General features: G+C 41.6%; 1 protein-coding gene across 1 annotated transcript in view; it reads left to right on the forward strand.

The window, feature by feature from the left end:
* galt (galactose-1-phosphate uridylyltransferase) overlaps window positions 1-14,201 on the forward strand; it is a 112,181-nt gene extending 97,980 nt beyond the window's left edge. Inside the window, exons 10-11 of the mRNA XM_080527891.1 lie at window positions 10,481-10,635; window positions 13,798-14,201. Of these exons, the coding sequence (XP_080384017.1) occupies window positions 10,481-10,635; window positions 13,798-13,893 (251 nt within the window). The 3' untranslated portion in view covers window positions 13,894-14,201. The remainder of the gene's footprint in view (window positions 1-10,480; window positions 10,636-13,797) is intronic.
* The last annotated feature ends 383 nt before the right edge of the window (window positions 14,202-14,584 follow it).

The following is a 14,584-nucleotide window of genomic DNA, read 5'->3' on the forward strand; positions in this document are numbered from 1 at the left end:
AACTCCTGTTTTCCGAGTAACCGTACCTTTAAACTTATTTGAAATACCCCGAGATCAATTCACTATATCTCTATCTTTATCAATACTAGTCTATGTGTATGGTTTTATCGTTATCTTTAAGAGATGAGTACTGAAATCTATCAAACTCGCGCGTGTGTATTTGCTACTTACCGCCTCTGAAGAAAATCGCTGTGGACTACAACACAACACTGCTTTTCCACAATAATTATTATTTTCCACGACACAGCAATTTCAAGAATATCTTTCAATGCAGTTAAACGTATTATTTGCCAAGATAATCTTATTCAAATACTCCTAAAATGGCGTATGCTTTCTACTAGAGGCTCTGTGTCTCCACGTGTCTACATGCGTTCAGACAAAGGAAAAAATGGCGTCTTTTCAACTAGAGGCCCTGTCTCCACGTGTCTGACATGCTTTCACACAAAGGAAAAAATGGCGCCCTTTCTACTAAAGCCACGTTTTTTCTCCGTGTTCTCAAGTAAATTAACAATGTATATCTTTAAAATAGCGCTATTTTCTGCTCACAAACACGGACTATGCTCTTTCAAACTAGGAGTTCAGATTCCAGACAATCGAATAGAGCTATCTCCTGACAAACACGGACTAAGCTCTTACTTACAAAACACATCAACCAAGAATTCTCATTCTTTTACACTCCATCAGACTATTTTCTGATACAAAACACATTTATTAGCCCGCTGGGAAAACGTCTTTCCCTCAGCTTTTATGCTAATACCTTGTTCCCAAAACAAGCCTACAAGCAGCTCATTCTCTGCTGTACTACAATTATACCACACACACGATAAAATATCGTACAATTAAACGTTTTTACCAATACAGGTTTTACAACCCGGCTCTCTGCCTAACCTCTACCCAGTTATATACTTCAAGATTCTTTTTAAATATAGCCCATCTGATTTACAGTCAATTTTGCCAACAAAGGAAGGTTATTCAGCAGAAAACTCACCTTTGTTGAAGAGCTGCAAACCGGCTGGCTATTTTTTGTTCTCCCATAAGGCTCGCCAAGTTTGTAGTCTCTTTTCTCTGTTTGGTGATCAAAAATGAGGTAAAAACTCCTGGCCAAAGTTAAGAGTATTTATTCAAAAAAGACAAGATCGGGTCCTCAGATTACAGGATCAGGTTTACACACAAACAGTCACGACGTGGTCAGAGGAAGACAGAAGCAGACTTAGATCTCTGTGTTCCCTGGTTTTATAGCGGTCTCTCAGCCAATCACATCACAGTATGTTCTTGGCCAATCGTGATCCTTCCTTCTAGGCCTCTGATTGGCCTATACCCTTGGGGGCGTGCATGTTCGTGTGTGTGTGTCTGCGCATGTGCGACAATTGCTTCTCAAATCTCCCCGCGATCATCTGTAATAATATGTATGTATATATATATATATATATACATGTAATATGTGTAAAAATATACGTTAATATATGTGTAAGATATACGTTATATAAGAAGGCTATTAATATGTGTAAAAATATACGACAGTGTAAAGTGCGAGAGCCCTTACGTAGGGAGCGTAAGCACGTACATTTAAAAAAAAAAAAAAAAAAAAAAAAAAAAAAACTTTAAATAGGCCTTTTGCAGCTCCACCAAGCGGGCTAACTCTCTTGGTGTAGTGGTTGCGCGGCCGGTTGGTATGCGGGAGATCGGGGTTCGACTCCCGCATGGAAGGATGGAATTCTCCGCTGCAGGAGTATGAAGTGAATGAATCAGCTCCGCCAAGAGAGTTAACTCTTTTGGTGTTGTGGTTAGCAATTGCAAAACGTCACGTTTGACGTCAGGCTTAACAACCGGATAGCAACGCATTACATTTACTCACCTCTAATGGACTTTAAAAAAAAAAAAAAAAAAAAACTTTTGTTATCAAAAAATACATTTTACATTTTATAGTTGACAATGATTTACAAAAAGACAGTCAATGACGCAAAGCATAAAGACTTTTGACCCCTGTGAGTAAAAACAAATCTTTGCACTCGATCAAATTTCAGGACCCTCCTTTCATGACCTTTCCTAGATATGTGCGTTCTACCCCCCAGTATCCTTACATTTTCAAAATCTAGCTAGTATAAAGTTATTTTGCAGTATTTGTGTGTGTTTGTGTGTGATTGCGTTAGTATCCGCCGCCATCTTTTTTTTCCATGGCTGCAATGCTCTTCAATACCAGCAGGGGACACTAAGAAGTGTGTTTATACGTGTCATACAATGTCATACAATGTCAGTTGCTTCTTTCATCATTGTGGATATTTTTGATTTGACATTTACATTACCGGCATCATAGGCTATTCACTATCATTGTCATGTTCTTATATCACGTTTTTTTATATCATGTTCTTCTTCATCATAATCATCATGATCATCATCATCATCATCATAAAAAATATTTATTTAAAAAAAAGGTTTTATATCGTTTTTTCAGTTTTTATATCATCTGTGTGAATATGCAGCTTGGAGTCACCTAGCGATGTGACGGTGTAATTGCAGCGCGGCCTACGCAGAAGTGTAAAGTGCGAGAGCCCTTACGTAGGGAGCGTAAGCACGTACATTTAAAAAAAACAAAAAAAACTTTAAATAGGCCTTTTGCAGCTCCACCAAGCGGGCTAACTCTCTTGGTGTAGTGGTTGCGCGGCCGGTTGGTATGCGGGAGATCGGGGTTCGACTCCCGCATGGAAGGATGGAATTCTCCGCTGCAGGAGTATGAAGTGAATGAATCAGCTCCGCCAAGAGAGTTAACTCTTTTGGTGTTGTGGTTAGCAATTGCAAAACGTCACGTTTGACGTCAGGCTTAACAACCGGATAGCAACGCATTACATTTACTCACCTCTAATGGACTTTAAAAAAAAAAAAAAAAAAAAACTTTTGTTATCAAAAAATACATTTTACACTTTATAGTTGACAATGATTTACAAAAAGACAGTCAATGACGCAAAGCATAAAGACTTTTGACCCCTGTGAGTAAAAAGAAATCTTTGCACTCGATCAAATTTCAGGACCCTCCTTTCATGACCTTTCCTAGATATGTGCGTTCTACCCCCCAGTATCCTTACATTTTCAAAATCTAGCTAGTATAAAGTTATTTTGCAGTATTTGTGTGTGTTTGTGTGTGATTGCGTTAGTATCAGCCGCCATCTTTTTTTCCATGGCTGCAATGCTCTTCAATACCAGCAGGGGACACTAAGAAGTGTGTTTATACGTGTCATACAATGTCATACAATGTCAGTTGCTTCTTTCATCATTGTGGATATTTTTGATTTGACATTTACATTACCGGCATCATAGGCTATTCACTATCATTGTCATGTTCTTATATCACGTTTTTTTATATCATGTTCTTCTTCATCATAATCATCATGATCATCATCATCATCATCATAAAAAATATTTATTTAAAAAAAAGGTTTTATATCGTTTTTTCAGTTTTTATATCATCTGTGTGAATATGCAGCTTGGAGTCACCTAGCGATGTGACGGTGTAATTGCAGCGCGGCCTACGCAGAAGTGTTAAGTGCCAGAGCCCTTACGTAGGGAACGTAAGCACGTACATTTAATTTTTTTTAAATAAAACAACAAAAAAAACTTTAAATAGGCCTTTCGCAGCTCCACCAATCGGGCTAAGTCTTTTGGTGTAGTGGTTGCGCGGCCGGTTGGTATGCGGGAGATCGGGGTTCGACTCCCGTATGGAAGGATGGAATTCTCCGCTGCAGGAGTATGAAGTGAATGAATCAGCTCCGCCAAGAGAGTTAACTCTTTTGGTGTTGTGGTTAGCAATTGAAAAACGTCACGTTTGACGTCAGGCTTAACAACCGGATAGCAACGCATTACATTTACTCACCTCTAATGGACTTTAAAAAAAAAATAAAAAATAAACTTTTGTTATCAAAAAATACATTTTACATTTTATAGTTGACAATGATTTACAAAAAGACAGTCAATGACGCAAAGCATAAAGACTTTTGACCCCTGTGAGTAAAAAGAAATCTTTGCACTCGATCAAATTTCAGGACCCTCCTTTCATGACCTTTCCTAGATATGTGCGTTCTACCCCCCAGTATCCTTACATTTTCAAAATATAGCTAGTATAAAGTTATTTTGCAGTATTTGTGTGTGTTTGTGTGTGATTGCGTTAGTATCAGCCGCCATCTTTTTTTCCCATGGCTGCAATGCTCTTCAATACCAGCAGGGGACACTAAGAAGTGTGTTTATACGTGTCATACAATGTCATACAATGTCAGTTGCTTCTTTCATCATTGTGGATATTTTTTATTTGACATTTACATTACCGGCATCCAGTGTTGCCACAGTTACTTTGAAAAAGTATTCTGATTACTGATTACTGATTACTCCTTTAAAAAGTAATCTAGTTACTTTACTGATTACTTGATTTTAAAAGTAACTAAGTTAGATTACTAGTTACTTTTTTAGTTACTATTGGCAGCTGCCTAGGCACCCGACCCCCCCCCCCCCCCCCGCAACATAAAAATGAAAACTGGTTTTGCCAAAACTCACTTTATTTTAACAGTAACTTAAATTACATAATTAAACTTTAAACAATAACTTAAAACAACAAAATAAAGAGTCTTTCTTTGCCTCACCCAACATAAATACTTGTTTTTAAACAATAAAATAAATATAATCTTTATTTAACAGTAACTAGCAAGGAGTGGTTTCACAAAACCTAAAACCTAAGCTGACCATTCAGATATGATCCTAATATAATCCTAATCCTAAACTGGGTGAGTCTGAGTTTATCAATGATCAACATTTATGTTCTTGTCATCCTTTGCTGACACAAACTCAAAATAATCCTTATATTTCCAGCTATTTAACGCATATCTCTGTTCTCGCTCCATTGTATAGGCTACGCTTCTGTTTACACTGTGCAATCAGCGTGGTGATACACGTGAGCGATTCTGCTGCAATCTCGCGATAGTCGAGAGCCGTTTTTTGCGGGCATGGCCTTCCATAGTAACCTCGTGTTGAAAACGTGAGCACTGACGTCACTCCCCAAGACGCGAGAAAAGCGAACAAATGTTTGTTTACTATCGAACATTACAAAGAAATACTGCATTTAGCCTAAGTTATGAGGTAGTAACGCAATAGTAACGCACAGTCACTTGAATAAGTAACTTTAATCCGATTACTGATTTGGAAATAGTATCGCGTTAGAATACTAGTCGCTAAAAAAAGTATTCCGATTAGAGTAATGCGTTACTTAGTAACGCGTTACCGGCATCACTGGTCTTGAGGAGGTTGGTGGCAGTAGAACGGAGGGTGCGTGAGGAGGTCTGAGGGGTATGGAGGAGTTCCTTGAGGTAGGGGGGGGCAGTTCCATGGATGCACTGGTGGGTGAGGAGGGAGACCTTGAATTCAATTCTGAGGGAGACGGGGAGCCAGTGAAGTGATTTGAGGATGGGGGTGATGTGATCATATTTGCGCACCCTCATCAGGATCCTAGCAGCGCTGTTCTGGATGTATTGAAGTTTCTGGAGGCAGCTGCTAGGAATCCCGATGAGGAGTGCGTTGCAGTAGTCCAGTCTGGAGGAGACAAAGGCGTGGACGAGCTTCTCTGCATCTGCCAGAGTGAGTGCAGGACGGAGTTTGGCAATGTTCCTTAAGTGAAAAAAAGCTGTTTTGGATATATGTTTGGTGTGGGTCTCGTAGGTGAGGTGAGGGTCCATTTTTACGCCCAGGTTGGTAACAGATGAGGAGAGGGGAATGTTCTGGCCAGAGAAGGTGATGCTGGTGATGGTGGATGACCGGACCTGGTGTGGTGTGCCGACTAGTATGGCTTCAGTCTTGGAGCTGTTGAGTTGTAGGAAGTTGAGCTTCATCCACGCCTCTATCTCCTCCAAGGTAATGCTATCAGTTGAGTTAAAGAAAACCAACTCTTACCTTTGAGGACACCAACATGAGCCCTGCTTACCCGTACCTCCGCCGTTCTGTTCGTGGTGATTTTAGAGGCAATAGATTATTTTTGCCCCGCGCATATTGCTATGAATAGTTCGAAGCTAGTGTTAGGTGCGAGAATGCTCGGTTAACCCATTAGCGGGAACATTATTTGTTTCACAAAATAGGCTGATTTAATTGACCATGAACATCAGAGACATACATTACGAATGTTCATTTAAAATACTCTATACTGAGCACTGGTATAAGAACATGAACCAGAGAACAGCAGTAAATGCAATAACCCACAGTCGTCGCTGATGATGTTGCATTTTCGATTAGGATACGTTTACGGGATTAAAGGGACCGGCGACGGGCGAAGGGAGAGAGAGAGGAGAGTGATTTCCTGAAATCCAAATGTCCTGCTAAATTCGGACCAATCACAAAACTGTTTTGAAAGCGCGTCGCCTCGCGCCGCGCGCCTGTTGAGAGCAATTCAGTCTCGATTGCAGTGCGAACACAAACGACGAGGTTAATTGCAACATTGTAACATATTGTAACTAACTACGCCCTAAATCGTAACGAAATGTAGGTCTGGAAGCGGCCTAAATCTAGCTTCAATCTGCTTTTTTCCTGTTCTCCGGTCATAATAACTCGCTGCCTTTCTGCGCAGCCTGAATCAAAGTGGACGGTCTGAATCAATTAGTGGAGGAGGAAATACACAAATAAATGCATATAGAGGAAACACTGCCATTCATTTCATTCCATGCATTATAATAAGCCCATCCTCTGATTTCTACCTCCACCAGCCTGCACAGGCTGACATAGCCCACTGTACCCGCATTCATAATCTCTTCCTCTGTGAGTGGGAAATGTGTAGTTCAATGCCTTTGTAATGATGAAGTATATTGATCACGTCCCATGCAATGTGATTAGCACACATCCGCCTTGGGTCAAAATACATTATGTCAAATACTTGAGCTTAATTTGAATTAGTTTGCTGGTACAATATAACCTATTGTAATGACCCTGTGTTAGGCCCATTAGCAGCTCCAGCAAGGGAGTTAATTTTCTTGGTGTTGTAGCTAGCACGGCCCCGGTTTGTAAGCGTGAGTGAGTCGTGAGTTCGATACCCACTTAGGGCAAGCTACTCTACCCCCGCCGTTGACTACATTGGTGTTAGGAGTGGGATGGTGCCCGTGAGGCCATCAGAGAGGCGTGTCCACGTGAGGAACTCAGTATAGTGAAGAGTGAGCACATGCTCTCCTGAATGGAGGGGAGAGTGTAATGACCCTGTTAGCAGCTCCACCAAGGGAGTTAATTATCTTGGTGTTGTAGCCAGCACGCCAGTTTGTGTGGAAGTGGAAGGTTGTGAGTTAGATACCCGCTTAGTGCAAGCTGCTCTTCCCCACCGTTCACTACAATATGATCAATCAAGTCTAAACACTGTGTAAAAGCAAACTAACTATTACATATTTGATGTTTGTATTTAAAATGTGACAGGAGCTGGTGTTTTGTTCCCCAAGTCAGAAAGGTCATTTTTCAGTTTGACCTGATTATGAAAGTGCAGGTTGTAAGATTTCAAATCATGTAGTCATACATTGAAATCTGAAAATAGTTGAAGAAGATATGCTTGTTTGAATGTTGGTACACCTTAAACCAAATAGCGGAGAAAATGTCCCAGAACCATAACAGACTGTGACTGTGCTCCATCACTAGCTAGTTAGCAGCTAACAACAAAGAACATTGCTATGTAATCTAACATCTGCATATTGTTTAGCACATCACAACATGCTGATAGAACATGAACGTGCTAAAAACACATACCTACACATAATTAGATGATCATACAGTCTTTGCTTTTGAACAGTCCTAAAATATAAACAAGACATATCACCAACACTCACAGAGTACAAAGTTGGATGGCAGACGATACTGTGAATCGAAAAACAAGCTTAGTTCGCTGACAAATTATACGTAATTAGTGATCCTAAAACTGTTGTTTGTTATATTGAGTGGGCTCTTCAACACAGCCGCTGTCACAAATGTCTGAAACACACTGGGCCACTGTACAGTTTTGATTGCAAGATACATACACGCTACCTTGCTGCGGTAGGGTCAATATGACAAACAGCACCACTGAAATCAAATATCTTTGTGACTGAAGTTAGTTACATCAGCTCCACAGCAATAGCTTTTACAATACTGTGTCAGAGCATAACAGTCCTAGTATCGTAACTGTAGCTCAGTAGAGGATGCATGTCAACAATACCAGTGCACTTGACCATGTGGCAATCCAGTTTGCAATTAAATACTGTAGTAGTGAGAGTCAGAGTGTATCTCACTGTATTTGTCTCTTTCCGGTTCGCTAAACTTTGCGTACTTGGTGTTAAGTATGGGGAGACTAATCTCTCAGTTGTGTCAGTAATGGTGTCAACACTGAATTCTTCGTTAATTTGCCCCATGATAATTATCACAGGGGATGTCTTGCCTGTGGCTTAAGAGGCTTACCGAGCAGGGGGTCTTATTACCGCTGGGCGGCTCGGGAAAGACAAATGAGCTCGCTTGAGGGTTGAGGGTTCCAGGCACCCTGAATTGGCTGTAAATGAGAGGTAGTATCGTAGGAAGTGTGAAGTCACCTCTACATACAGTCTCTGTATTGAATGAAGACATAATTACCTTCTTGCAGTATAGTAAACTCTGGCGTCTCAAGTGTTTGCATTAGTTTGGTAGTTATTCAGCTCTGTGTTAAATGGGCTGGACATAATTTGTTTTGGCACGAGGGATGTAGCCTTTGTCCAGAGATCTCTCTTCTCTGGTGACTCTTATGAAGGGAGAGTTTAAATGAGAACCAGGAACGTCAACATGGGGAATCAGACACTAGAGACAACTGAGCTTCTCGGAGGAGACAAGATGGCAGAGATTATGTTAACACTTAACATTGATCTGATCTTAGACCTGTAATAGCACTTATAATAGCATTGTTAACATGTTTTGACAGTCATTTCATGCCTTGTCATTTAGAGGTGGATGCTTAGCAACTTCTGTTGTTACACACGTGGAATAGAGGCTGTTTACCATGCCCAAACCCCAAAACACCCTTTATAGTTGGACTCCAAACTGAATTTAGCATAATTTAGCATGAGATCCAGACCTCAAAACATCTGAGAGTGGAGTTTAGCGTGAGGCCCAGACCTTAAAAACCCCAAAACATCTTGAGAGTAAAGAGTTTAGCGAGCACAGCCCAGAATGTCAGCAGCAGAGGAAATGAAGGGCTGTTTGAGCAGAGCAGACAGGATGAATCTGACTTAACTTGCATGATACGCTTTTCATTCATTATATGGGGATAAGAGGGGGGGATTTGGGACCGGGACTCGGGCCAAACCGCTGGTTCTCACAGCCACTTTATAACTTAATATGCACCGTGAAACGTTTCCAAGAGGTGCCGGGGTTCGACACTGAGCGTCCTGCTAGTCTTGATTAAGTTTGAGTGTAGACAAGGGCTTCATTCCAATATCCACACTACTGTAGCGTACCGCATAACGAATGAAGCAATGCATTAGCCATTTATCCCTCAGCAAATTTAACCAAATATCCTCGTTGACGCAACATCAGAACATCACTTCTTTTTTTATCAACATTGCGTCAAGGAGGATAGTTGGTTCAATTTGATGAAAGTCAAGAGTTTTGGTCACATTGGAGTTCAGCAAAAGTGAAATGCAAAATCAAACTCAAACAAAATCAAATATCAATCCAAATTAGATTGGAGATTGTTGCTTTAATTTTTGTGTCTGGTCTTTGCACGGTGGGATCGTGTGATGCTAGTGCAGATACTGAAGCATAGACTGGGGCTGTGTTCCAAAATGAGCATATCTGTACTCTAGATAAGGGTGCAAGAGCACATTTTTGGAACACAGCCTGGGTCTGGTGGTGAGAGCTGAAGGGATGTAGGGGTGTGTAGTTTATACGAGGCTGCTTTCATCTGTCTCTGTATCCACAGCCAGAGGGGCTGTAAGGCTACTGTAGCTAGTACCTTGCAGAACACCCGCTGAACAGATGATATAAAGCGATACTGTCTGCCACTGCTGGTCAGTGAGTTAATTTAACCACGCGTCATCTGGTCAGTGAGTTAATTTAACCATGTGTCATCTGGTCAGTGAGTTAATTTAACTATGTGTAATCTGGTCAGTGAGTTAGTTTAAGTATGTGTAATCTGGTCAGTGAGTTAATTTAACCATGTGTCATCTGGTCAGTGAGTTAGTTTAACCATGTGTCATCTGGTCAGTGAGTTAATTTAACCATGTGTCATCTGGTCAGTGAGTTAGTTTAACCATGTGTCATCTGGTCAGTGAGTTAGTTTAACCATGTGTCATCTGGTCAGTGAGTTAATTTAACCCTGTGTCATCTGGTCAGTGATTTGTGCCACAATCAGTGACTCACATCTTCGCTCCCTGGTGAAACCAAGGCCTCCCACTGAGACAGTTTAACCGTTTGTAGTCAGTGAGTAACTCCTCCCCCCTCTCCTCCCTCTCCTCCCTCTCCTCCCTCTCCTCCCTCCCAGGTGCTCCCACAGGCCCCCACCTCCAGGAGGACATGTCCCACTGGCAGCTCCACGCCCACTACTACCCCCCTCTGCTGCGTTCCGCCTCCGTACGCAAGTTCATGGTGGGCTACGAGATGCTGGCGCAGGAACAGAGAGACCTCACTCCTGAGCAGGTTGGAGACACACTCACACACACACACACACACACACACACACACACACACAGACACACACACACACACACACACACACACACACACACACACACACAGATGTTACACATTCTCAGTCTTTCACACGCTCCACTCCTCACACATTTCAGCCCACACACCTACTGTATTTAGTTCCACTGCACACATATCAGCCCACACACTCCACTCATTTCACACACTGGACCCAACACACTCCACTCTACTAACCACAGTCTTCGGAACACACCCTCGCACGACGTTACAGGCTATTTACCTACACTCTCCACCTCACACACTTTAGCCTATTATACTTCACCCCACATAGTGCATACTTTAACCGTCGCACACAGTGAGAATGACCCCGAGACAAACTGTGAGTGCATTATGCTGCTGTTACTCCTAACACTGTGTATGACTTCCAACTATGTAACAGTAACCATACATGGTCACACTGTCTGATCTTTAGGGTATTGACTTTATCAATTAAGAAAAAAAAAGAAAACAGTGCCTTTTTCCCAAACAACGTCAAAGCGTCATCATAAACATGTCAATCTAACACATAATTAGATGAGGTATTTAGCTAGATTCTCCCCACACAAGTCCTTTGCAGCCGCCAACAAAGTCAACTGAGGACTGAGGAAAGACAGGCTGTCTCAACTCTGTAACTCTCCAACTCTCCAACTCTCCACCCTCCCGTTCTGCAGTGTCACCCTGTCTGATCATTAAACATAGGCAGTGCTATTCCCGCTTAGCCAGAGTTCTCTGTCAGCCATGGCTGATTGGAGCTCTGACCTGACTGCCCCTGTGCTGAATAGAGGAGAATGGAAATGGAACTGGCATCTCCCTCCTTTCCTTCCCTTCATCCCTCCCTCCCATCCCTCTATCGTTCCTCTTCTCCATCGTTACCGTCCCTACCAATAAGGCTGCCTGCATTTCTGTCCTCTCTAACCCCTCTCTAACCCTCCCCCCCCATCCTTCCCTCCCTCCCTCGTTTCTCTTCTCCATCACTACTATCCCTACCCTTGAGGCTGTCTGCAGCCAGCTTCTCTCAGGCTTGAGTTGAGGCAGTCCAGGAGGTATTGATTGATAGCTTGATCAAATTAGGATGTACCATCCGGGCCCTGTCACCGTGCCACAGCAGTCAGGCTAAGAAGTCCCTCTGCAGTTGTCTACACACTCACATACACATACGCACGCGCCCGCACACATACACACACACACACACACACACACACACACACACTGGTTCTATATTAATACAGGCAGGGTTGTACAGTATAGAGGGGTGTATCACAGGTCTCATATTAGCACTACTGCTGCATGGAGTAGTCTGCTTGTAGTTGTAATCGTGCAGCTCCGGATGATTGAATGTGCTGTAAGTTGTTTGTTATGACTTTCACATTTTATAAGCTTTGTTTGTTATGACTTCCTGAGGTATTTAGTATGCTCCAGATCCAGCATCTCTCACTCTATTCCACTAGACAGAATTTGGTTCCCACAACAGTAGTATGGAAATGCCGCAAGGTGAGAACGGTCTCCTCGTCGAGGTTGATTTAGATCTACACAAGTGCTTGGTGGGTGGTGTGTAGGGGTTGGGTTTCATTTGGGTGACAGGGGAGCCATTCACTGTAATTACATTTTTGGTCGTGTATTCATTGGAAATATTAGAGAGAGAGGGGACATGAAGGAGAGATATTAGCCTTGACGGTAGAGGCATTGTGTGGACTGTGAGCAGCAGGACTGCCCTAGTTTTATAAGTGTCATGTCATGGGCAGTTCCGTAGAGGAATGGGATATTTTTGAATAGCAAATCCAGCTTAACTCCATTACTATACAAAGTCATTACTAAATGTGATTTAACAGGTTATAATGGCACACATATCTATGGTCAACACTGTTAACACCCACCTGTATTATGTTGTTTTGTGTATATTGGGGAGACTGGGGCCAATTGTAAAACATTTTGCAATTACTCAGAGACCACTCAACCTAGACCAGTAATTTGTTTTAATAGCAGAAATGTATTACATCTGTCTACTAATCATTCATTCACTTGTAGTCTAAAGAGGATGCCCCGATCACAGTATTGATTTAATAGGTCTGAGAGGGTGCAATTGTAACAGTAGGCAGGGACACAGTAGGCAGAGACAGATGTAACACCTTCATACCACCAAATAAACCCAGTAAACTTCAAACAAAATGCGGAAGATAGACACACACACACTAATACGCCATTGACACCTTTAATCAGTCTCTCCAGGATTTCTGCAGCCTGAAATGCTGCAAGGCAAGTTGTTTTAAAATGTTTTGATGATGTTCATTCCACTTAAAGCAATAACATGTCATAGGTGCTCAGTTCTAATAAGATTGACGGCTTTATGTTGTGTTCCATCACTATATTAGAGGGAATACTAAACAACTCGGTTTTAACTAGGAAATTGTTTTACACAGTCTTTAGTGGATATTCTTGTAGACAAATTAGATTTGTGTCCTTTTCTCTGCTTGTCAGTTGTCCACCATCAACATGCTGACACGGGACACAAAATGTTTGTTGATCATGGTCTGAGTGGACTGGATAATGTGATAATAGTGCAGTAATTGGTCAAATTGCAAGCCCTTTTTTGTTTGGACGCTACTGTTTAAAATAACTTGATTCCCAGCCACAAACTGACCAGTGTGATTCACAGTGATGGTAAATATAGCTGTCACTCCCATCTGTGTAGTCCTAGTGGGCCCAGGACCTGACCAGCACTGTGTTACAGTTTCCCAAGGTAATCGTAACACTGTGTTAGATTTGGCCCTAACCTTAGCAGCTATGACAAACCTTTTGTGCTAGCTAGCTGGCAACAATGCTGGCACATGCCAATCATTGTCAATTTGTAGCCCACAGAAGAGTAATCATAATGATACTAGTTAGTTTTCATAGGCATTTAAAAAAAAGAAAAGCAGAAGAGAAATACTGTGGATCAAAAAAGTTACAATTACCCCTCAAAAACGATTTCCCCCCAATAAAACCTACTGATTTAGAATGTGTTCATGCAGGGAGAAAACCTAACTCTGCTGAGTGAGTTTCATCTCTAACTTGTTTTTGAATGGAGAAACGTAGGGTGTTACAATTGACCGCGGTGTCCCCTACCATTGTCAGGCTGCGGAGCGACTAAGGAACCTTCCGGAAGAGCATTACAGGGCTGGAGAGACAGATGGAGAAGCAGCAACGAGTGCGCAAGGGAGAGCAGACTGAATACTGCTTTGTCCAAACACCCTTGAAATCATCCAGCAATGTCATATGATGTGAAACAGATCACAGAATGATTATTTGTTTTTCATTTGTAATACATGATGTTGGATATTGAAATGCCAAACACATTTCTTCTATTCTTGTTTAACACAAAGTCCCTATGTAAACAGTTTGATGTAAATATAATCAGTTCACACATCCTTGTGGGGAGACATTTGAAAGGAGTGAGAATATGACTTGTAATCTTTGGCAGGGTTTTGTAACTGTGCCATTCAGCTGAAATAAACATGATTTTTTTTTTCTGTCTCAGAGTTTCAGGCTAATAGCTTTTCTCCAAAGAATGCACTGTGTTTGATATTAAAAACCAATCATGTGTTGAGAATACCAATGCAAAATGAATAATAAAAAAGAAAAATCATGTAAATAACAAATGTTCTTTTTCTTTTCTTTTTTTTACATTTTGATGATATGAAAGTCCAAATTAGGTCGAGGACACATGTATCAGAATGCAACAGAACCCAAACCCCGATGACAGTATAGCTTCCAGAGGGTCATATGCCATCCCAGCGATTACCCTGTGATACCATTCTCAGGATGACAGGGCCATCGCCAATACTATTTCGAAGCTATACAAATTCAATATAGCTGTTCAAAATATGTATTTCACTTGTAGAACTCCCTGGTTCCTTGTTGT

The sequence above is a fragment of the Nansenia antarctica genome (assembly GCF_963989245.1).
Source record: "Nansenia antarctica genome assembly, chromosome: 4".
NCBI classification, from domain to species: Eukaryota; Metazoa; Chordata; class Actinopteri; order Argentiniformes; family Microstomatidae; genus Nansenia; species Nansenia antarctica.